Source organism: Amblyraja radiata, chromosome 8 (assembly GCF_010909765.2).
Source record: "Amblyraja radiata isolate CabotCenter1 chromosome 8, sAmbRad1.1.pri, whole genome shotgun sequence".
NCBI lineage: Eukaryota > Metazoa > Chordata > Chondrichthyes > Rajiformes > Rajidae > Amblyraja > Amblyraja radiata.
In genome coordinates, this window is record NC_045963.1 from 42598514 (window position 1) to 42624714 (window position 26201).

The window sequence follows — 26201 nt, forward strand, 5'->3', positions numbered from 1 at the left end:
GGATTGATGCAAATCCGTATTTCTTCCTTGTTTTTTTTTTTTAGTTGTTGCGACCATGGTTGAGAACCAGTCTGATGGATCAGCAACCAGAGCAATCACACCTAGAGTCTCCATCCTGTTGAGTTCTTTGTGTACATGATCCCAGAGCATGGGGAACCCGTTGGGCAGGACAGACAGTTGGTATGACCTCTGGTCAGTCACAATAGTGTACTTGTGGGGAAGTTTACCGAGCTTGCCGTCAAAGGGATTCTTGTATTGTGAGAGAAATTGTTGAGTGGAGCCTTGGGTGGGAGTGAGTTGATGTACCGCCTTACCAAAGGTGACCAAGCCTAGGTCATTGCAGGCATCAATACCGAGCAGAGGCCAATTTCCCATGGACAATGAAGAAGCTCAGATTGTGGACATGTGATGCTAGATGGCACTGTAGTTCGACCCTTCGACAAGGGTGCATCTCTCCTCCCCATAAGGGAGTAGCGTAGCAGTAGTTCGTCTAATTACTTCAACATACCGGATCCTTTGGAACTTAGATAAGGACATAACGTTGCAACGAGCTCCTGTGTCAATGTTTGCAACCCTGGCCCGCATCGCCTGCCCGAGTCCCGCGACACCATCTTGGCCTCGAGGAGCGACTTCCAAACTCACCGGGACGCCGCCTTCACCGACCTCTACATCGATGCCGCCGCCGACCCTCACCTGCCTACCGATGACGCCCAGCCTCGCAGCTTCAACGGTAACTTGGACTCGCTCCCCCTCGCCGATTCCTCCGACATCGCCACCCGACCCCAACTACCCGACAACGCCGCCGGACCGGGGCTATCTCAACATGGCCGCCGCTACGCACCCGATTCATCTCGCCGCCGACCCGCCGACCATCCGCCCACCGGGACCACCCACGCATCGCCCGCGGACCCCGACTCAACCACCACTGGACTCCGACCATCGGGTCCGTTGACCCGCGCCGCTGGACTCCGACCATCGGGTCCGTTGACCCGCGCCACTCCACCCCCCTCCAGAAACCCACAGCCGTCGCCTTACCTGGAGCCTGGACTCTGCACTGGGCCTGCAGCCTTCACGCTGCTTACTCCCACTCTCCTCGATTTAATTCCACCGGGTCCTAGCGCCCGTCTGCCCAGCCGTGCTAACCTCAGTGGCTGCTCCACTGACCCTCCCCCATCCCCCCCCCAACCATGTCACACCCGCTCTTCCCCACCCACCTTACAGCCCTCTCTCCCCCCCACCCCCTGACCACCCACCACCCCTCCAACACCCACAACCCCGTACCCAGTCTACCCACCTGCCTTCCTCTGGCCCCAACTCCCACCCCTGCCGGGTGTTCACCATCCCCCCCCGACCTCCCCCTCTCCCCCAACCCAACGGTCTGTCCTCAGCAGAGGTCTCACCTTTGTCCCCCTCCGTCCCCATCTCAATGAGTTCCGCGCCCACCATGACTTGGAGCGCTTCTACCGTCGTCTCCGCCTCACAGCGCACTTCCATGGGAAGGAGTCCTCGCCCCCTAATGATGACCCCTTTTCCCGTCTCCAACGCACCCCCTCCTCGTGGAACCCCCCTCAGAAAGTCCCGGCTCTGGAACTCTTCATTCAGAACTGCCGCCGCGACGTCAACCGCCTCAACTTCTCCACTCCCCTGTCTCACTCCAATCTTTCCCCCTCTGAACGCACTGCCATCGAATCTCTCCGCAAAAACCCAGACTGGGTCATCAAACCAGCCGACAAGGGAGGTGCCGTGGTAGTCTGGCGCGTCGATCTCTACAAAGCTGAGGCCACGCGCCAACTCTCGGACACCTCCTCCTACTTACCCTTGGACCATGACCCCACTGACGACCACCAGGCCACCATTTCTAGCACCATCACCGACTTCATCAATTCCCACGCCCTACCTGACCAAGCCTCCAAACTCATCGTTCCCCAGCCCCGCACGGCCCGTTTTTACCTTCTCCCCAAAATCCACAAACCCGGCTCTCCCGGCAGACCAATTGTCTCTGCGTGTTCGTGCCCCACCGAACTCATCTCCACATACCTTGACTCCATCCTATCCCCCTTGGTCAAATCCCTCCCCACCTATGTTCTAGACACCTCAGACACTCTCCGCCGCCTCCACGCATTCCACTCTCTGGGCCCTCACCCCCTCATCTTCACCATGGATGTCCGGTCACTCTACACCTCCATCCCCCACCAGGATGGCCTCAGAGCCCTCCGGTTCTTCCTCGACCAGAGGAGCAACCTTTACCCAGCCACTGACACTCTCCTCCGCTTAGCGGAGTTGGTCCTCACCCTCAATAACTTTACATTTGACTCCTCCCATTTCCTCCAAACACAAGGCGTAGCTATGGGCACACGCATGGGCCCCAGCTACGCCTGCCTCTTTGTCGGGTACGTTGAACAATCCTTGTTCGATGCGTACCAGGGCCCCATCCCCGACCTCTACCTCCGCTACATTGACGACTGCTTTGGTGCCACCTCCTGCACCCACACACAACTGACTGACTTCATCCACTTCACCACCAACTTCCATCCGGCACTCCAATACACCTGGACGATTTCCGACACTTCCCTACCATTCCTTGACCTCACCATCTCCATCGCAGGGGACAGACTCCTGACCGACATACATTACAAACCCACTGACTCACATGGCTATCTGGACTACACGTCTTCCCACCCTGCCCCCTGTAAAGACTCCATCCCCTACTCCCAATTCCTCCGCCTACGCCGCATCTGTTCCCAGGATGAGACATTTCATACCAGGGCATCGGAAATGTCCTCGTTCTTCAGGGAACGGGGATTCCCCTCCGCCACCATAGATGAGGCTCACACCAGGGTCTCATCCATACCCCGTAACACTGCTCTCTCTCCCCATCCCCGCACACGCAACAAGGGCAGAGTCCCTCTGGTCCTCACCTTTCACCCCACCAGCCGGCAAATACAACACAATCCTCCGCCATTTCCGCCACCTCCAACGTGACCCCACCACTCGCCACATCTTCCCATCTCCCCCCATGTCTGCCTTCCGCAAAGACCGCTCCCTCCGCAACTCCCTCGTCAATTCTTCCCTTCCCTCCCGCACCACCCCCTCCCCGGGCACTTTCCGTTGCAACCGCAAGAAATGCAACACCTGTCCCTTCACCTCCCCCCTCGACTCCATTCAAGGTCCCAAGCAGTCGTTCCAGGTGCGACAAAGGTACACCTGTATCTCCTCCAACCTCATCTACTGCATCCGCTGCTCTAGATGTCAGCTAATTTACATCGGTGAGACCAAGCGTAGGTTGGGTGACCGTTTCGCCGAACACCTCCGCTCAGTCCGCCTTAACCTACCTGACCTCCCGGTGGCTCACCACTTCAACTCCCCCTCCCATTCCCAATCCGACCTCTCTGTCCTGGGTCTCCTCCATTGCCAGAGTGAGCAACAGCGGAAATTGGAGGAACAGCACCTCATATTCCGTCTGGGGTCCTTGCGCCCTTATGGCATCAACATTGAATTCCCCCAATTTGGCTAGCCTGTGCTGTCCCCTCCCCTTCCTTCACCCTCTAGCTGTCTCCTCCCACCCTCCCATCCGCCCGCCCTCGGGCTCCTCCTCCTCCCCTTTTTCCTTCTTTCTTTCCCCACCCCCCATCAGTCTGAAGAAGGGTTTCGGCCCGAAACGTCGCCTATTTCCTTCGCTCCATAGATGCTGCTGCACCCGCTGAGTTCCTCCAGCAATTTTGTGTACCTTTGCAATAATATTTGTTCTGTTGATCTGGAGGGTAACCATAGGATCTCGATGTTTACAGGATCATTCCGACAAGGAATGTATGTTTAGACTTAGACCATCGAGTGCAGGCAGCATATCCTCAGTGGGCATAGGAACGGCTTCTGGAGTATCGTGGGAAGGTTCTGGCTGTAGCAGGTGGAGCAGAATGGGGACCCGGTCCCAAAGATTTAGTGTGAGTGTCAGTCAACTCGGCAATACAACATCTCTGCTCCGCTCCAACAAGAGTGAGCTCTGCATCACGTAAAAGTTAATCTTGCACCTTGTCATTGAGGATTCCGTATACTCAATGACTCAGTGAGCTGCTGCCCTGGCAGCAGCGGCTCACCTGCAGTCCGTTTGTTTTTGCTTTTTTTGTGTTGTTTATTTCGTTTTGGCTAGTCCAGTTTTTGTTTTTTTAGTTTGTGTTTGGGGGGGGGGGGGGGGGGGGGGTTGAAAAAGGGCTTGCTGTCTCTCCCTGCGGGGGAATGCGACTTTTTTGTCGTATTCCCCTTCTCTGCCTCCGTCTGTGCTGAGGCCTAATGGCGGAGCTGGCGACCTCGAGGCTCAGGAGGCAGAGCCCGCCAGGACTCACCCTGGGCTCGCTCCCGTGAGGACGGCCCGGGTCGGGGCTGGAACAGGGCTTCCGTGAGGGGCTGTGACGCTCCCGGGGGGCGCCCTGGTCCGAGGAAGGAACGGTGCTCCCGTCGGAGTGGCTGAGCTCGGGGAGGTGCGGCGCTCCCAGCCCGAGGGAGGAGCGGCGCCCATGTTTGGACGGCCCAGCCCAAGGGAGGAGCGGCGCCCATGTTGGGGCTGCCCGGCCCGAGGGAGGAGCGGCGCCCATGTCGGGGCTGCCCGGCCCAGCGCGAGGGAGGAGCGGCGCCCATGTCGGGGCTGCCCGGCCCAGCCCGAGGGAGGAGTGGCGCCCATGTCGGGGCGGCCTGGCGCGAGGCTGAGACAGTAACGGCACTCACGTGAGGGCGATCCGGCTCGGGGCTGGAACGGTGGAACGGTGCTCCGGTGGCTGGGATGGCGTTCTGGCGGCGGTGACCTGAGTCCGGGGTTCGGCCGCGGGCCAGCGGCTGTGTCAGCAGGACTGGTGGACGGCAGCTTCGACCACCCGGGGCCGCGGTGTTTGAGCCGCGGGACTGTTTGCTACATCGCCCGGTGGGGTATCGCCTCAGCGCAGAGAGAGAAGAGGAGGGAAGAGACTGCAGCCCTAAGACTTTTGCCTCCATCACAGTGAGAAGGTGCTATGTGGACTCACTGTGGTGGATGTTAATATGTGTTTATTGTTGTTTTTTTATTGTATTGTATGTATGTATGACTGCAGGCACGAAATTTCGTTCAGACTTCGGTCTGAATGACAATAAAGGAAACCCTGTAACCCTGTAAACTAGTCTGTCACGAATTAGATTATCACAAGTTTTCACACTCGAGCAATGTGCTTTAAAGAACTGATGTAGGCTTTAACTGGTTCACCTTGCTTTATGCTGCGCGCAACAAGAACTGTGGCACTCCATAACGAGATTGGTGCGTAACTCACAAAGTTGTCGGAATTTGTTCATCGGGCAGACAGGATCGTCAATAGATTCCGCAGGGGTGATCTGAACACCCGCAGCATCGAGTACAACGGGGGCATAGTGGGACCAGCTTGCACGTCGGATGGCCTCTGTACCGGCCACATTGAGGATAGATGCCTGAATATTTGGCGCTGCAGCATGAGGTGCAGCACGGATGTGTACGTTAAAGTCCTCTTCGAAGATACGGCAACGCTCAGCAAGGTCACCATCAAACACTAATAGGTCGAGATTGCGAAACATGGTAGCTATAGTGAAATAGTAACAGAAAAGAAAATAACAAACTAAAATAAACTGGAAGAAAACTAGGCGAATAAGGGGTCCAAACTTTCTGACACCATATTTTCTAATGAGACCAATACAGTAATGAGACCAATGCACAGAAGGTAACCTCATAGTCGTTTATTGAAATACATGCAGAGGTAACATTACATGCTATCGTCTTCGTGGTCAGTATCTAAACTAACCGCAAGCTTGTGTGGAAAAACATTTGATCTGTGAATCTATCAGGTTCACTTAAGATTTCATTCTATATTTCACAAGTTATTGATGATTCAAATTTAAAAAAAAGGCAAAAAACGGTTCTCACGCACAGCCTTTTTCCAGGAGCTTCCAACGATGATGTCACAATGCCACTCTCAGAGCACCAATCACAATGGGCTCTCAAGCTGCCGAGTGCCACACCACCCGACCCCTCCCCCCCTGGGTTATTCACACCCCCCCATCCCAGTTATTCAGTAAAGTCTAGTAAATACTAAAAGTAAAACGAGTCGATTTGCATCCACAATGTGCATCGTTGTGCATTTTGAAAACATTGAGTCGAAATTGTGTAGTTATAATGCGAAGCAAACTCCTGTTATCCGATTGTGGATTAAAAAGACACATACCCTTGATGTAGTTGTGAATTAATGTTTTGTATTGAAATTAAAAGGTAATAATACATGATATCTGCTAAGAATTATGTGTTTGGTTTTTTACCCCTCTATCATTAGTTTATATGTGAACTTAAATCAAACATTTGGACTGTTAAAACAAATTGATAGTCCCATTTATTACTAGAAGCATAAATTGTTTACTAAATTTGCTTTATTCACAATCCTTTTTATTTTTCAGGCTGAGCCTAATCGCATAGAACCAGAAATAATTACAGTAACACTAAAAAAACTAAATGGAATGGGACTAAGCATTGTAGCTGCTAAGGTGAGAATGAATTTGTTTAAAAACATCTGAGGATGAAGTGCAATGTGAAGAAATAACTTTTGCGCAATGTTATCTCAGTCATCTAGAGAAGTGTACTCATCAACAATATCTTATTCTTGCATATGGCGTGCACAGTCTAAAGTTGTAAGATCAAAACTTGTTCTATTTGATCTTATTCGATTGTGCACGCCAGGTTGATTGCATTCGTCGAAACAGGGCGGACCACTTGAATGTTGCAATCTCCCAGCCCATCAACAATATAATTTATATTAATGTAGTAATGCAAGTTCATAAGTTAATTATCTTTCCCCAGTATAACCTATCCTGTATATGTACTGAGGGGAACCTCTTTATACTGGCTACTCTCCCTCCCCACCCCTCTCCCCGCTACTTCAGTCGAGATGAAGGGAATCACCACAAAAATTCGACACTCCATTTTGCTCCACAGGCGCTGCCTGACCTGGTGAGTTTGTCCATCTGCACTCGTTTTTTGCAACAAAATCCGCAGTCTAGCATGCCGCCCTCTGTATTTGATTATTTTAAGGCACAATTCCCTCTTTGTACTGAACGCTGAGTGGCTTTGCTATATATAAGTTTGTTAATACTTGGAATAGGTGCTTAAATCTTTTAGCACCTGGCTGCCAGTTATGACTAATTCAGTAATGGTACAGACTCATATCTTCATTGTGAATTAAAGGAATTGGTTAACAAAAAATCAGCACTTGAATTATTTAATTGCTGAGGATTCTCTTTCATGGGAAAAACGCATGGTGCCAGTAATAAGATCATTTCGCTAGCCAAGTTGTTGTAAATTCAGTGAGAACCTGCTGTATTAATCTTGAGTGATTTGCCACTTACCGTATTTCCCAGCATCCAAGACGCTATTTTCTACTCTTAAAATAAGGCCCGAGGGAAGTAGCTCGGGTGGCTGCGAGCAAATAAAATAAAATAACAATCCATTTGACAAATTAACAGCAGTTCAGTATGCAATTCAGCTTGATTATTAACTACTTTGGTGGCATTAATTCATTGCTGAGATAGTAGTGGTCTTAGTTCTAACACACGTGCTAACTTGAGATTTCTTGGTAAACTCAACAAATATATATATATTTTTTTTAAAGCTGTAAGTAGAAACTAATGAAATACCTCAATAAATATATTGTAATTGCGATCTTTTATTGATACTTCAACATATATCCAACAGAGAATTGTATACTGAGTGCTCAGACTTTGTCCATTAATTTTAATCCCAGGGATCAATCTCGTGAACCTACGCTGCACTGCCTCAATCACAAGGATGTCCTTCCTCAAATTAGGAGACAAAATCTGTACGCAATACTCCTGTTGTGGTTTTACCAGAGCCCTATACAACTGCAGAAGAACCTCTGCTCCTATACTGAAATCCTCTTGTTATGAAGGCCAACATTCCATTAGCTTTCTTTACTGCCTGCTGTACCTGCACGCCAACTTTCAGCGACCGGTGTACAAGGACACCCAGGTCTTGCTGTACCTCCCCCTTACCTAACCTAACCCCATTGAGATAATAATCTGCCCCCTTATTTTTGCCACCAAAGTGGATAACCTCACATTTATCTATATTATACTGCATCTGTCTGACAGACAGCATAGTTTAACACCAGATAATTTGAAAAAAATGCTAGTAATTATGTGCAACCAGGCAACTTTGGTCATTTAATGTAGTATACCTTTATATTATCATTTTTAACCATATTTGGTGGTGGAAACACATGTCCTTTTATGTCAATAAATGCCTTTTTCGTACCTTTTTTGTAATTTTATTATGCCTTTTTGCCTGCCTATTTCAGAGTTTTTTAGTGCCTAAACATCCTGGCTCTACTAATAAATCTCTGACGTTCCAATGGTAGCGAAGATTAGTTCTCACGATATCGTTAACTGTTACTTCTACATGCCTTCTTGCAAATGGTATTTCAAGCAAGATCTTATCACATAATTTAAAAATTTTGCTATGAATTCCAACTTTCACAACAGGTACAAAAATTTTAATTTTTGAATTTGCTGTGACAAATTAAAGGTCCTAAGTGGAAAAAAACAGAGTTATCTGAGCACATTCCTGAATGTTTCTGCCTGTAGGCATCTGTTTCTCCAAATGGATTTACTAAGTGTAAATGGTAAACTATAGGATGACAAATATTTGAATGCAAGATGAACATTTGAACAAAATCAGTGAGATAAAATTAAGGTGGTTAATTCTACCTAAGAAATTGTTGCATTTCTAAATGAACTTGGTCTGATTGGCATCACTCAGTAGGAAGAACAGATCTGTATTGTGTTATGGAATGGCATTTGAATATGAGAGACCCACTCACTGTTCCTATCCATCTGAATTATTCCTTGCTTAAAACCTTAGATTTCTCAAATACTGTTTCTCTCCAGATGATTCTACATAATCATTCATATTTTTCTGTACATCCTACTTGTACAAAACAGATCTGTTGATTCTTGATTAGTATTCTTGATTCTTGAACTGTATGGCAGTCTATTTCCCCATGAAAGAGAATTGCAAGCAACAAATGTAATGTAAAACTCGCTCTACTGAAAAATAACTAATTTAGAATTCTGCTTTCATTGTTTACAGTGCGAGCCATAACAACTAGATCCTCTTCAATTATTTTTTTCCAACCTTAATGTTTCTAACACTGGCACCAGCCAGGCAGGCGTAGCCTTTGGGACTCCGAGGTGTGGCCCAAGAGAACGTTTATCTTTGAATATACCGCTCCCCTCGTCTGCCTTTTTTTTTTAAAACTACCCCATTTGAATAGCATCCTATATCATCCTACTGTGGTTAAATGACAAATTTCCTTCCTTACTATTTTCCGTTCTTAAGTTGGCAAGTTGGGTCAAAGGGCCTGTTTCTGTATGAATAAATACTTTGTGCTCATTTGACTATGTCAAAGGCTGGGAGATGCTACGGTATCCCATATGCCCTAACTTGTAATCTTTCCTTGATCACTAAGCAAATTTTAAACCAATGCTAAATGCTAAGCCTACAAGCTCCAATTGTAACTAGCAGTTGAACACTTGCACCTTAAAAATTACCCATTGCTTGTTGATGGGAGTTCAAACAGATTTAATTGCTGGAAAATGTCTGATAATTACCTTTTTTCAATGTCTTCAGGGTGCAGGACAGGATAAACTGGGAATCTATGTTAAATCTGTTGTAAAAGGAGGAGCTGCAGACATAGTAAGTAGATTTTGTTCATTTCTATTCTTATTAACAAGAACTGATTACATTTGCTGCCCTTAAGAGCAGAATTAGGTCATTTGGTCCATTGAATCTGCACGCCCATTTGATCCTTTTCCCCCTCAACCCTATTCTGCTCCCTTCTCCCCATAACCTTTGTTGCCTTTACTAATCAAGAACCTACCAATCTTCACTTTAAAAATACCCAATAACTTGGCATTCATCGCTGACTGTGGCAATGAATTCCACCTGGTTAAAGAAATTCCTTCTCATCTCCATTCTAATCGTACATCCTTTTATTCTGAAGTTGTGCCACTAGAATAGCCACTCCATTAGAATAGCCCTCTATGATTATCCCACGTGGAAACATCCTGACCACATCCACTTTTGGCCTTTCATTATTCTATTGGTTTCAATTAGATCCCTTCTCATTCTTCTAAACTCCAGAGAATGAAAGCATAGAGCCTTCAAGCGCACCTCATACGTTAACACAATCATCCCATGGATAGTTCTCGTAAACCACTTCTGGACACTCTCCAGCGCCAGCAATCCTTCCTCAGATATGGTGCCCAAAACTGCTCACCATATTCCAAATGTGGCCTGACCAGCGCCTTATAAAGCCTCAGCATTCCATCCTCTCAAATTGAAATGCCTTCTTTACTACCGACTCAACATGCAAATTAACCCTGTGGAAATCCTTCACCAGCTCTCCCCAAGTCCCTTTGCACCTCCAATTTCTGAATCCGCTCCCCATTTAGAAAATAGTCTATGCCTTTCTTCTTTCTATCAAAGTGCATGACCCTACACTTTGCTACACTGTAATCCATTTCTTTGATCAAACTTCCAACCTGTCCAAGTCCTTCTGCAGACTCCCTGCTTCCTTAACCCTATCTGCCCCATCCAATATTTTCCCATATGCCCACATGAATAAATTTGAGTAATAGTCAAGTGAGAAATGTTATTCAGTTTTGTGAAAAAAGTGTATGTATTCCTAGAAATTTTGTTTTTGTACCTTTTGAATTGAATTATTTGTGCACTTCCAATACTTTGGAAACAATCTTACAAATGATGAACAATGTTCTCCAGAGACCCCATAAATGAGAATTAGCAAAGTTGGATCTGATTGAAAGAAGTTGTATTGATTGAGGAAGCTTAGTCCTTACTGTTAAGCAACAGTACTATCAGCTATTTCCACCTATGCCTCTACAAATTCATTTCTAGGAAAGCATACATTTATAACATCATCAGCCTACTGAAATAAGATAGTTAAAATTAATAAGACGTTCCTGCATTTGGTTTGTAATCATATGAAGCTGAATAGGCTACCACCCATCCAGTAGTTTATCTATAATCTAAAGTAACAATGTTATCGCAGTAGCAGTTTGGCAAAATGTATAAAGATCACAATTGGAGCAATAATACATACTGGCCTGACTTTTGTCCTCACTAAATGTTACTTGAGCTGGATATGTCACTAAGAATCATAACTTGCATGTAATGGAGCAGGCTTACAAAATAGTGATCCAGTTTGGAATGTATCTACGAGAATCATCCACAACACATAATTGACAATTGAAAGCCGTTGTGATGTTGAAAAAGGCCATGGAGAAAGGATTGCTAATCCCATCATTTTTCCTGCAGAGCTAAACAATGCAGGTTGTGTCATAAGGTCATGTGTTAGTAGAATTGGGCCATTCGGCCTATCATTCCACCATTCAATCACGGCTGATCTATCCCTCTTAACTCCATTCTCCTGCCTTCTCCCCATAACCTCTGAGACCTGTACTAATCAAGAATCTATCTATCTCTGCCTTAAAAATATCCACTGACTTAATCTTTTGTGGCAAAGAATTCCACAGATCCACCACCCCTCTGACTAAAGATATTTCTCCTCATCACCTTCCTAAAAGAGCGTCTTTTAATTCTGAGGCTGTGATCTCTAGTCCTAGACTCTCCCACTAGTGGAAACATCCTCTCCACATCCACTCTATCGAAGCCTTTCACTATTCTGTATGTTTCAATGTATGTTTCATTCTTTTAAACTCCAGCGAGTACAGGCCCAATGCCAACAAATATTCATCATAGGTTAACCTACTCATTCCTGGGATCATTCTTGTAAATCACCAATGGACCCTCTCCAGAGCCAGCAAGTCAAGTCAAGTTTATTTGTAGAGGAAGCACATCCTTCCTCTAATATTGTGCCCAAAATTGCTCACAATATTCAAAATGCGGCCTTACCAGTTGCTCACAAAATTGCTCACAACATTCCAAATGCGGCCTTATAGAGCCTCAACATTACAGCCCTGTTTTTGTAAACAAGCCCTCTTGAGAAAAACGCTGGCATTGAGTTTGTTTAAGAAGGAACTGCAGATGCTGGAAAATAGAATGTAGACAAAAATGCTGGAGAAACTCAGCGGGTGAGGCAGCATCTATGGAGCAAAAGGAAATAGGCGACATTTCGGGTCGAGACCCTTAGCAGCACCTCATATTTCGCTTGGGCAGTTTACACCCCAGCGGTATGAACATTGACCTCCAATTTCAGGTAATCCCTGCTTTCTCCTCCCCTTCCCAGCTCTCCCTCAGCCCACTGTCTTTGTCTCTTCCTTTCTTCTTCCACCCCCCCCCCCCCCCCCACCCTCACATCAATCTGAAGAAGGGTCTCGACACAAAACGTCGCCTATTTCCTTCGCTCAATAGATGCTGCCTCACCAGCTGAGTTTCGCCAACATTTTGGTCTACCTGGCATTGAGTTTGCTTTCTTTACTACCAATTCAATGTAGATTAACTTTATGGGCATCCTGCAACCAGCACTCCTAAAGTCCCTTTTCACCTCTGATATCTGGATTCTCTCCCCATGTAGAAAATAGTCTATGCCTTTATTCCTACCACCAAAATGCATGACTCCACACTTTGCGACATTATATTCCATCTGTCACTTGTCTGCCCACTCTCCCAAACTGTCCACGTCCTTCTGTAGAGTCCCTGCTTTCTCTACACTACCTTCCCCTCCTTCTGTTTTCGTATAATTCACAAACTTGGCCACAAAGCCTTCAATCCCCTCATCCAAATCATGAAGAGTAGCGGCCGCAGCACCGACCCTTGCAGAACTTCACTAGTTACTGGCAGCCAAACAGAAAAAGACCCCTTTATTGTCACTCTTTGTCTTCTGCCATCCAGCCAACCTGCTATCCATGCTCTTATCTGCCCTTTGCTACCGTGGGCTCTCATCTTCCTTAGCAGCCTCAAGTTTGGCACCTTATCAAAGGCTTTCTAAAAAACAACATCTACTGATTCTCCTTTGTATGTCTTGCTATTTACTTCAATGAATTCCAGCAAATTTGGCAAGCAAGACCTACCCTTCACAAAGCCATGCTGACCGGTTATTTCATTGTGAACTTTTAGGTACTCCGTAACCTCATCCTTTATAATGGACTCTAAAATCTTACCAACCACTAAACTCAGACTAACCGGCCTATAGTTCCCACTATTCTGACTTGCTCCCTTCTTGTGCAACCTTGTGTGTCATATGCTTCAAGATCACTTAAATCCCTAGTGAAATTTTAGGGAGGGCTTATTAAGTGAAAATAAAATGTAGAGTTTCTAACTGTGAAGTGATACCTCCAATTTAGACAATAGACAATAGGTGCAGGAGTAGGCCATTCGGTCCTTCGAGCCAGCACCGTCATTCAATGTGATCATGGCTGATCATCCCCAATCAGTACCCCGTTCCTGCCTTCTCCCCATATCCCCTGACTCTGCTATTTTTAAGAGCCCTATCTAGCTCTCTCTTGAAAGCATCCAGAGAACCTGCCTCCACCGCCCTCCGAGGCAGAGAATTCCACAGAAGAATTTGAGCATGAGAAGTTAAAATTAAACAAGTTATAAAAGCAAAATATTTTCCATTAGACCCAATCAAAATCTGTTCTATTACTGTTTCATTATAATGATTAACCATCTTGAAGTGTGCAATTAATTATTTAAAATTCTTTATCATCCCTAGTTATAACCAGGAAAGCAAGTGACTAGATCTAAGGAATTTAAAACAAATGTATCTCAGTGGGCACTGGTTGGCAAAGAGACAGACAGATCACGACGGTCAGTGCGTGGCTAAAGGAGTTGTGTGAGAAGACAGTTTCTTTTTCACACGATCCTTATGGTAGACTCTTACCCAGGGCATCTAATATTTTTACCTATTATACATTTTGTTTAAAACATAGCTTTATATTCCAAAATTGGACTGGTATATTTCTGCATTTTTGTCGGACAAGTTTTAGGTGACATATAATATTTACAATCAAATCGATTCCTGAGATGGGAATTATCCGATGAGAGATTAAGCAGACTTGAATCAAAATTCATGCAAGTCTAGACAGGTTGACATAAAATTGATGTTTCCCCTAGCTGAACAGATAGGAAATGTAATTGTGCAAGAGCAGTGAATATTGTGAATTCCATACCCTGGAGGCTATGGTGGCTTGGTCACTGGATATATTCAAAACAAAGCAATACATTGGATATTAAGAGGGTAAAAGTATGTAAGGTTGGTATGAGAAAGTAGTACTGACAAAAGGTGATCTGCAATTTTAGTAAATAGTCTTAGAGTTAGAGCAGATGGGTGGGGGCCATATTGCAGCTATGGTTTCATGTATCTGAAAGTTGCTGTGAAACATTTTTCCATCCTATCCAAATTGTGACAAATTCTTTTTGATTGCAGGATGGTCGTTTAGCTGCAGGAGATCAATTACTTAGTGTTGATGGCCGCAGTCTCGTGGGGCTTTCACAAGAAAGGTGAAGTACATTTGTACAGCTTGTCTTGATTTTTTTTTAAACCCAGTGGAATCTGCTCAAGTATCATTTAAAAAGAAATCTGAAGGATCACTCTTAGATTAGTTTGTCAGATACACCAGGGCACAATGAAATCCATTGTTGCAAAAAGCTAGGAGTAAACAGTATAAATACTGCAATAAATACAACAGAATGGTGCAAGATTGTAATACAATCTGAAGTAGTTAAAAAAAGAAAAGAAAGTAATGGAATAGAAGAGAGCTAAGAATACATGGCAGTACCTCCAGGAAATGGGTGTGAAAGAGATGATTAGTTCAGGAGTCTGATAACAGTGGATAAGAAGCTGTTAAGTCTGGACATCTGGTCTTTCAAGCTTGGTATCTTCTGCCAGAAGGTGGAATAGAGAAAAGGAAATGGCCAGAAAAGCAGACATAGTTGACAATACTTCCAGCCTTCATGTTGCAATGTGTTGTAAAGATAACTTGGATGGAAGAAAGTAACGAGCCTGTGATGGACTTGGGTTATGTCCACCTTTCTGCGGGTTCAGGTGGTTAAGATCAGAGCAATTGTCAGTTGAGATCCATCCTGTCAGAATACCTTCTACAGCGTGCCTGGGGAAATTTGAGAACCCTCATGGACACGCCAAATCTTCTCAAATGCCGAAGAAAATAAATACTGATTCGCTTTCTTGATCAACACACCAGTGTAAAAAGACCAGGTTAAATTGTTGATGATATAGATGTCTAGGAATTTTAAACGCCATCGACCATCTCTGCAGCTGCTCCATTGATGAGGACAGAATTGTGTTCATCCCCCTTATTTCCTGAGGTTTACAACAACTCTTTCGTCTTTCTTAGATTAGGGCCAAGGTGGTTGTCCTGACACCATGACATAAGGTTCCAGATCTCTTTCCTTCCTCCGTTTCAACGTTTTATTAATATGGCCAACAATAGTGGTATCATCAACGATCGAGTTGATGCTGTACTTGGCCACGTGGTCAGGTATACAGGGAGTAAGAGTAAAGGACTGAGCACACTGTTTAAGTTGTGGGGTTTGAACTCGGCGTTAATGTAGTGTGTCAGTTTGAATAATACACTAAATAGAGCAGTGCCATGACCTCCAAGTCCAAATGTTTTCATCCTCTTCAGTTGCAATAGTGGAGAGGTAATCCCCCTTGTATTAACTTCACTACCCAAAATTTCATTAATAGACAAGAAATCAAGGATCTGTCAGAAAAAAATGTATGTTCTAGGTGGACCATAAGGGGAAGACAAGAATATAAAACTTTTTAATTGGTCAGTTTTATTCAGATCGTGCAAGCTAAATAATTCAAGCAGTCAGTAATATAATTTCAATCACTTTTAGACTGTCATGAAATTTGAAATGAAAGGAATGTCTCTTTTCAGGGCTGCGGAACTTATGACAAGAACGGGTTCTGTGGTAACCTTAGAAATAGCAAGACAAGGAGCAATTTATCATGGTTTGGCTACTCTTCTCAACCAACCTTCTCCAATGATGCAGAGAGGTAACAATATGTTTATTTATGCTCTCAAATTTTCTATTGAGGATTGTCAAAGACAGCATAAAATTAAATCTGTTCTTGTACTTTACATATATTGCTATGATGTAGAAGTATCATTTTGCTCCATTGAGACCATGGCAATTAACGGACAAGTAATCCAGGTCAAGTCAACTTTATTTGTCACATACACATACAAGATGTGCAGTGAAATGAAAGTGGCAATGCCTGCGGATTGTGCAAAAACAACAGAACAGAATAGAACAGTATTTATATTAATTATATTTAAAAAAAAAAAAGAGACACAACACAACAATAAATTAGTCCCTGTGAGATAAGAGTTTACAGTCCTGATGGCCTGTGGGAAGAAACTCCGTCTCATCCTCTCTTTCACAGCGTGACAGCGGAGGCGCTTGCCTGACCGTAGCAGCTGGAACAGTCTGTTGCTGGGGTGGTAGGGGTCCTTCATTATGTTGCTGGCTCCGGATCTGTACCTCCTGGTGTATAGATCCTGCAGGGGGATGAGTGTAATTCCCATAGTGCGTTCGGCTGAACGCACTACTCTCTGCAGAGCCTTCTTATTCACAATACTCGCATTCCCTTTCATCCTAATCTCCAGTGGTCCTGAATTTTATTCTCTCTCTCTCTCACATGCCTATCAGCATCCCCTTATAATTCTCACCCAAGAGATCATTTGCAGCAGCCAGTTACCCTACCTACATGTGGAAAGAAACCAGAGCATCCAAAAAAAAACCTATGAGGTCTTGGAAAACACGCAAACTTCAACTGGCAGCACCCCAATTCAGGATCAACTCTGGATTGATGATATTGTGAGGCAGGAGCACTGAATTGTTGAACTGTTAACAGTTTCTCCCAAAGGCTCAATCAAATATCTTTCTGCTGCAGCTTTACTCCAGTTAAATAATGCCGTTTTTTTCCACCTTGATGTAATTTTGTTCATAGCTATTTTTTTAAAGTCTCCAGGTGAAAATAGAAAGATCAATGGTGCTGTTGACGAGCAAGATATTCTTCCTATATTATTTTCCAACATCCTGCCAGAAATATATTATACTTATATAATGCTTATATAAATGGCCATACTTAAAATTATTTATGCTATTTGCTAATATCTCTTCTCTTCCAAAGTATTTCATTGCTTGCCATGTGATAAAATGCTAAGGAATGCATTATTTTATTACCGTCATTTATTGCTTAGAATTTCCTGAAAGCATGGAGCTATCCACATTCAACTCTTGGTTTCCTGTTGAATGTGCATTTGAAATGAATAATAGTAAAGTTTGGGCTCTCCCCATCACAGCTGAAACATGTTGAGTTTTGTGACTTGCACCAGCAGAATAAAATCAACAAATTGTCAGCAAAGTCTTGTCAAAAAGTTCAGGACTTTGTTTTTGTAAATTTGGAGGATTGTGTGCAGTAGCCACATTACAGGAAGGCTTTGGAAAGGGTGCAGAAGAGGTTTACTAGAATGATGCCTGGATTAGAAGGTATTGGCTACCTGGAGAGGTTGGATAGACTTGGATTGTTTTCTCTGGAAAGCCAGAGGTTGAAGGGAAACGTGATAGAATTATGTAAAATTATGAGGCATAGATAGGGTAGAGGGTCAGAACCCCCCCCCCCCCCAGGATGGCAATATCAAATATTAAAGTGCCGGAGCAAAGTATAAAGATGTATGGGGCAAGTTTGTTTTAAAGAGAATGGTGAATGGCTGGATCAAGGTGGTTGAGGAAAATATGATAGTGGCATATAAGACTTTTGGATAAGCACACGGATATGGAGGGAATTGGATTGTGTAGAAGTAAATAAGGGTTGGTCTTTGCATTATGTTCAAGACAGACATCATGGGCCAAAGAGCCTGATTTTATGTTGTACTGTTTTATACTTGGGAACCTTGGGGGAATGTATTTAGCTAGCATTGATTTCGAGAGGACTGGAATACAAAAACAGGAATGTAATGCTGAGGCTTTGTAAGGCACTGGTTAGGCCGCATTTGGAGTATTGTGGGCTATTTTTGGACCATTTATCTGAGGAAGGATGCGCTGGAGAGGGTCCAGAGGAGGTTTATGAGAATGATCCCAGGAATGAGTGGGTTAACATATGATGAACGTTTGACGGCACTGGGTCTCTACTCGCAGGAGTGGAGAAGGATGGCGGGGGGGGGGGGCTCATGAAACTTACCGAATAGTGAAAGGCCTGGATAGAGTGGGTGTGGAGAAGATGTTTCCACTAGTGGGAGAGGCTAGGACCAGAGGTCATAGCCTCAGAATAAAAGGACGTTCCATTCGAAAGGATTAGAAAAAGAATACAAACAAAACCAATAATTATCTCTGGCAAATAAATTTGTCTTTAATTGAACACAATGATCCCTTTTCCTATTGTTGTCATGCTTATCAAACACACAATCCCAACCTCATCAAATTAAGATGAACATTCTCAGTGTTCATAGAAAGCTAGAAATAATTAGGAATGTAACAGATGGACTTTTTCATAAACAACTCCTTTTCCTACTGCTCCTTACATAGCCAACTCAATACCGCTCATTAAATTGCATTTACTATGAACAGGTCAATCATAAATAGTATTGTAACAAACTTTTTTTTAATTTACAATCTAAATCCATGCAGGTTTTTATTAAATTGACCCATTAAGTATTTCATCAAAATTACCAGTATTACCCTCTAACCACCTGCATTCAAAAGTTCATGTGATGGGAGCAGAATTAGACCATTTGGCCCATCATGTCAATCCTGCAATTCAATCATGACAGATCTATCTTACCCTCTCCTGCCTTCCCCCCATAACACCTGACACCCGTACTAATCAAGAATCTATCCATCTATTTCTGCTTTTAAAATATCCATTGACGGCCTCCATAGCCTTCTCCTTTCTATAGTTTCCATTTTGGCTAGCTTGAATAGAGGATAAGCACAACTCTTGAAAATGCTTCAATTAGATATTGGGCTGTCATTGCAGCTTATGGATATAAATTACTGGGGTTTTTTGTAATTTAAAAGTAGAATAAAAATTACAGATGCAGGAACTCCAAAATAAAACATAAAATGCTGGAAAGTTCAGTATATCTGTAGCCGCTGTGATGGAACAGTTAATATTTCCGGTCTAAAACTCATTCAGATTAGAGAGAGAAAACAAGTCTAATCTGAAGGAGTTTTCTGAGGGGGTAAAATAATGTGATTGTTAAGCTACTTTGTGTAACATGTTACTTTTCTTCCAACCATAACCCGCCCCACCTTTTTTGTTCCCTAGATTAACTTATTTTTCACGTCAGTCTGACCTGAAACGTTAATAGATTTCTTATCCACAGATGTTACCTGACCACCTGGACTTTTGCAGTATTTTCAGTTGTTATTACTTTGTAATGTGTTGCTGTATTTTTTTTTTTTTATATTAGTGTTTACATAATTTACAACTCACTATAAATTAGTTGTTCACATTTTTAAAACTTGAAACATTCCAGTCAGAGCAAAATATACCAAGATTGAATGGTTTATGGAGAATCACATGACGTTATTTTTTCCTGATGATTATTTCCATTGCTTTATGTTTTTACAATAATATTTGAAGGTGCTTTTATATCAGTGATGATGAAAATAATTGATATCTAATTCTTAAAAATAGTTTTATAACTAAAGTACCTTCTATTTTCAGCTTCTGATCGCCGTGGCTCGGGTAAGCCTCGTCCAAAGAGTGAGGGTTTTGAATTGTACAACAATAATCCTCAGAACGGAACGCCGGAAAGTTCACCAATAGGATGGACTGAATATAGTGAACCAAAGAAAACAACTGGGGATGACAGATTGTTGAAAAACCGAGCAGATCATCGATCCAGTCCCAATGTGGCAAGTAAGAAAAATAATCATGTCTATCTTCATTGTCACTATTGTCAAGTGGTTTGAGGCACATAGGTGGCTAGCCATTGTGATGGATTTTTATAATGCCAGGACAACAACTTTAATTCTGTGCACTAAACAGAGAGTTTTCAAGTGCTTTCAGTTTATATTAAGTGCTTGCTCCTCATTCTTTAGTATAGTGATTTATGTTGCTAATAGAGTATTTATTTGATAGGCTCTAGTGATATTTTGGTGGGTATCTTATGGAGGACTCAATGGGTGAGGGCCTGAGAAGATCATAGGAGAGCATGGAATTTTGATCTCTGTGTATAGAGTGTTGTTAGTTATCACTGACTTTGCCCTGGTGATCTCTCCTTCACCACAATGGTTGTCTAAAGGTGAATTCCATTATCATTTTTGGCGACGTAATTTAAAGGTCTTGAGACCATAAAATACAATTATGCTGATTAAAAATCCAGTAAAGTTAGTTCAGGATTGGGCTTAGCAAAAATGTTACGGTGAATTTGGTGATACCGATTTAATGTGGATATTTAAGCACAGCATGTGAGAACCTTTGTAAATGTCTGTCTTTGGATAATAAATGATACTGTGATCGATATAGAATATAAATATTTTTGTCAATGACTAGATTTAAATTGCTGTATTTTCTACCAATGGCAGATCATATGATTATTCCTCCCACTGAAGGGTGGCTCTTACCAACAAGGCTATGGCAATAATCCCAAATTACTTTTGTCAAATACATTTGTCAAGAGGTTGCTTTTGAAATTGTCCACATTTTATAGCAGATGTGCCAATAAAAGGAAACTAAATTGGTGCAATAATAACTATGAAAGACTAAAGAAAAGTTGGTGTATGTTTTTGATGTGAATCTTAACCATCATTAAGGCCAATTTCCCAGTGCAAATATCATAATTCTAGTTTCCATTAAGCATTTTAATCCTGAAACATCAACTGTTTTTATTTCCAGAGATGCTATCTAATCTGCTGAGTATTTCCTGCATGTTCTGCTTTAATTTTTACTTCTATGTTTTAAAAATGTTCTTGATAGTAATGCCTCCGATTTACTCAAAGTCAGGAAGTGGGGAAAATGGAGCACAAAAGTAGAAGCTAAAGTCCACAATTTGTCATGAATATTGTGATGATCGACAAATTTCATACTGCAAACTACCAGGAACTTCTCAAATCCACTCTCATAAAATGTCTCCTAATGATAAATACCACGCAAATATCAATAAAACAATTAGACATAGATTACCAGCATGGCAATGTGGAGAGATAATCAGTGGAAAAAAGCAGGTCTACCTCTGAAAGTACAGTAAGTCACTTCTACCAATGTTGTCATGTACAAAGTCTATGTTGGTTTGCTCTCTAACTGCTGGAGATCCAGGCAAGCAACCACATCCTTCTAAATGTGGCTGGCTCAGTTAAAGAACATTTAAATACTCACCAAAGTACAATATGCTCTTGCAACTTTCAGCGATTTTCCATGTATTGTTCCCTGCAGAGCAGCACTGATTCATCAGCTGAGGGAGCACTAATTAATCAGGACAACATTTCTTGTCCATATTTGCCCTAATGCCATAAGGGAAATATTTGGGCCTTGGGATTAGTGTGCATTGAGCTAACACTAAGATGATAGCTTTCCATAAGGTGACTATTCTGGAGTTTGCTTGACTTGCCTTTCTGAAGAAGGCTATAACTTTAAACAAATCTTCCTGAAGGAAAACCCATTGTTAGATGGTCTATGGAAAAGATGTTTTAACAGGTAGAGGGATGAACCTTCTTTATATTATTCCATTGAAGTTTTCATTCCTGTTATGGGGGATCTTCAGTGAATCTGTAGAGAAAAATGTATATTTGTCTGAATCTTAACCCATAAAACTTCAAATAAACTATTCATTTCCCAGTAATAGATTTGCTGGTACATCAGATTCAAGTTCACCCTGTATTAGATTTGCTGACACATCAGCACTGGAATAGATCATTCGACTCGCATCATTTGTGCTGACCATGATATCCCTTCATTCTCTGGATGTTCACTTGCTTAACGTTGCTATCGTATCTTCCACCACCAACCCTGGCAGTGTGGCTGCGCATCTCCTTTAAACTTTCTCTCGCCTTAAATCTGTGCCCTCTTAGTATTTAGTGCTTCCACCCTGGGGGAAAAAAGACTGTTTATCATGCCTGCATCTCCCATAATTTTGAATACAGCGACCTTGCATTTACACTTGTTTCATTTATACGTTTTTTGGAATGGCATGCTTGTTTAATTAATACCAAAGCTAATTAATGCATTCACATTTAAAAAATAACGTACTCCAATATACACCTGGCAGAGTAGTAATTTGCGATGCTTGACAAGGTATTGTTTAGTACAACAGCGATGGCATTCTGCACAAAATTGCTCTTTTATTGAAGAGAATGCCAGCATGAACATATCTCTCAAGAGGAAACTTGGCTTCAAGCTCTCTAACGATTGTTACACCTTGCTATTAGGGTATAATGTTGAAGGTGATTGTCAATTAAAACCAGTGATTGTTTATCATTCTGTAAACCCCCATGCTCTCAAAGGCTACGTGAAAAATCTCTTACCAGTTCATTTCTTTTCACAGATCAAGGGGTGGGTTACTGATGATCATATTTTCCCCGAAACCTGTACCATTTACTTGCATTCTTTTGGTAAAATGTGTTAAATTTACTAATTTTTCAGATGCGTGCTGCTTTTCAGGAACGTAACCCCCCCGCGTAAAATGAGAGGTGACTATACTTCTATCGGGTCACTCCCTCAGCCTCTGACACTCCAGAGAAAGCATTCCAAGTTTATCCAGCCTCTTCTAACTAATACGTCTAGAATTTTATACTTCTAAAAGCAAAAAATGTGGAGAAGTTACTCATAAATATCTTGAGTAAAGTAAATGTGAATACTCATGTATAATGTAACTTTATTTCTTTGTTTTTGGTGCAAAGACCAACCTCCAAGTCCAGGGGCAAAACCTATTTATTCTACTGCACCTACTTCCAAAATTCAATCAGTCTCTACGGGGAACCTTTGTGCTGAGGTTAGTAAACATGAAATATGCTTTTGGTGGCTTAATCCATAAGTGTTACAAATACTTTAATAATTTGGTTTATGCATTAATGAAAGTTATTGTCGTAAGCAAGTACTTAAAAGTAGTGAAATGTCTGGTCAAAGACAAAGCTAAACTTTGAATAGCTTTTACAATTCATCAAAGGACATGATGGAACCTAGCAGTTGCCTGAAAACATTGCCCACTATTTATTCCACTTAAAAGAAAAAAAGTCATTTGGAAATTGTGATGTTGCAGTTGAAATCTTTACTTCAACAAGTGATTTCATCCACACTCTGCTTGAAATCTAGTCTGAATATTATCACCGACTGTATACTGAATACAATTGAAAGGTAGGTAGTTTGAAAACAAAAATGTGTATTTGAAGAAAATTTGTAGTGATTCTAAAAATGTAGTATTGGAAGTCCAAAAATGGAAACTAATTTAACCATTACCTTCTCATCCAGGCCTCGTGTCAATTTTGTGTACAGCGTTAAAGGCTTTGGTTCCATCCTGACCATGAGTGTTGTATATGTGGGGCTTGCATGTTACTTCTGAGAGTGGGTTTCTTACCACATCCCAAAGATGCAAGGGTTGTTAGATTATTTGGCCATTGTATATTGCCCCTAGTGCATAAATGGGTGGTAAAATCTGGAGGGTGTTTGTGTGTGCAGGGAATAAAAATTGGATTGATGTAGGAATATTGTCAATGGGTACAATGGTACAAGAGACTGCAGATGTTGGAATGTGGATTGTGCACCAGTCGTGTTACAGGGTTTCAACTTGAATAGTCGATCATTCCTTTCCACCCACAGAAGCAGCTTGACCTGCTGAGTTCCTCCCGCAGATTGTGTGTTGCTCTGATATAAATGGGTGGGTAATGATCGATACAGTCTCGGTGGGCCAAGACTTTATCTCTGTGACAGACTCGAAATACCATTTAGATTGAAATGCTGGTATGCTTTTGTGTTTTTGAAAGTTTAGTATAATATTATTAATATACTTCAGCTTCTAAATTATTTATGGTTCATGTTTTAATTCATGAAGTATCATGAATATTTGTTGGTTCAATTAAATAGATTGATAAATGTGCTTTTAGGAACAATTATTACCCACGAGACCTGAAGCCTATCCAATTCCCACGCAAACTTATACGAGAGAATACTTTACTTTTCCAACGTCGAGATCGCAAGATCGAGTGAGTCCTGTTCCTGGTCCATGGCATCACTACGACGAGAAGGCAATGGTTCAAGAACAGCCCTTCACTGGCAGTGCACAGGTAAGACTATGCTGAACCAAGGGAAATTCCTTGTATGTATACATACTTGGCTAATAAAATGTATTGAATTCAATTCATATGACAGGCAATGAAAGGAATTGTCCAAAATATTTTTGTGTGTGCTGTATAAGATTTTAAAGAGTAAAAACTGCATGTCAGGTTTGCACAGTCAACTAATATAATAGAAGATTGGCAATTCAAAATTTGGTAACTTTTGTTTGATTTGTCAATATATTGCTTCCTCCTAATAGGATGAAATTATTTAGTTTAATATTGTCCATTATACTGGTTTTAAAAACAAACTCTGCTAAGAAAATAGAGAAGAACCTATGCATTTAGCAGCTGGATATGCTGTTTCAAAATGGTTTAAATGAGTTATTCTCTGCAGTTAGTGATTATGACATTTTGAGAAAATGAAGAAAAATGAAAACATTACATTTCACACATTTAGGGATACACCCATAGTCATGATCGAACCCGGGTCTCTGGCGCTGTAAGGCAGCCACTCTACCACTGTGCCACCCTATTTCTGCTCTCACCCCCCCACCCCTCCCACCAGATGCAACAAGGATAGAGATCCCGTGGTCCTCACCTTTCAGCCTCTGCATCTACCACATCATCCTCTGACATTTCCATCACCACCAAGGTGATCCGACCACCAGTCACATCTTCCCATCCCCACCCCTTTCTGCCTTCCGCAGAGATTGCTCCTTCTGCACTCATTTGGTTTAATAATCGCTTCCGGCCCAAACCACCCCCTCACAAGCACTTTCCCCGTTAACCGCAGGAGATGTAACACCTGTCCCTATACCACCTCCATCCAGAGACCCCAGCAATCCTTCCACGTTAGACAGAGGTTCATCTCGTCTAATCCGGTGTTCCCGGTGTAGCTTCCTGGTTGCTAACCATTTTAACTGCTCTTCCAATTCCCATACTGACCTTTCTGTCATGGGCATCTTCATTTGTCGGAGTGAGGCCACACGCAAACTGGAGGAACAACATCTCATATTCCACTTGGGTAGCTTACAAACCAACGGTATAAACATTGAATTCTCCAATTTTATATAGCTACATAACCCTTTCCCTTCTTCCCCCATATACCACCCACCCCTCCTCTCCTCTGTGCTCCACCTTGACTCGTGCCTATCTCTCCCCTCCTGCTCCGTTTCCATCTGGGCTATCGACTGACATCTATTACAAACCTACTGACTACGACAGCTATCTGGATTACACTTCTTCCCACCATGCCTCCTGTAAAGACTCTAGCCCCCACTCCCAATTCCACAGTCTCTGCCCAAGATGAGGTGTGTTCCATACCAGAATATCCCATCTGTCCTCATTCTTTAGGGAACGTGGGTTCCTCTCATCTATGACAATTGAGGCCCTCACAAGTGTCTCCTCTGTATCCCGTAGTTCCATTCTTGCTCCCCCTCTCCCCTGACACTACAGGGAAAGAGTTCCCCCTAGTCCTTGCTTTTCACCCCATCAGCCGTTGCATACAATACATCACCCTCCAACATTTTCATCACCTCCAACGGGATCCCACCACCAGTCACATCTTCCCATCTCCACCCCTTTCTGCTTTCCACAGAGACTGCTCCCTCCGGAACTCCCTGGTTCACTCATCCCCACTCAAACCAACCCCTCCCCAAGTACTTTACCCTGTAACCGCAGGAGATGCAATGCCTGTCCTATACCTCCTCCCTCAAGTCCATCCAGGGTCCCCGACAATCCTTTCAGGTGAAGTAGTGCAGCAAGTTCGCTTGCAGCTCTAATATTCAAATTAACACCAATTATTTGTGACTTTAAATTTAAAGATCTTCAATGCATTACATCTCTAAAACATCTAATCAACATTTTCAATTCCGCTTGTTACAAACAGACGATTAAATGATTTTTGATTATATAACAG

General features: G+C 42.9%; 1 protein-coding gene across 11 annotated transcripts in view; it reads left to right on the plus strand.

Annotated features, from left to right (window-relative positions):
- The window catches only part of afdn (afadin, adherens junction formation factor), a 207932-nt gene that overhangs the window by 158046 nt on the left and 23685 nt on the right, over positions 1-26201 (plus strand). For all 11 annotated transcript variants that reach the window (XM_033025695.1, XM_033025702.1, XM_033025694.1 and 8 more), the window contains 7 exons: positions 6439-6525; positions 9683-9748; positions 14463-14536; positions 15940-16058; positions 19737-19931; positions 22910-23001; positions 24110-24289. In XM_033025695.1, the coding sequence (XP_032881586.1) occupies positions 6439-6525; positions 9683-9748; positions 14463-14536; positions 15940-16058; positions 19737-19931; positions 22910-23001; positions 24110-24289 (813 nt within the window). The remainder of the gene's footprint in view (positions 1-6438; positions 6526-9682; positions 9749-14462; positions 14537-15939; positions 16059-19736; positions 19932-22909; positions 23002-24109; positions 24290-26201) is intronic.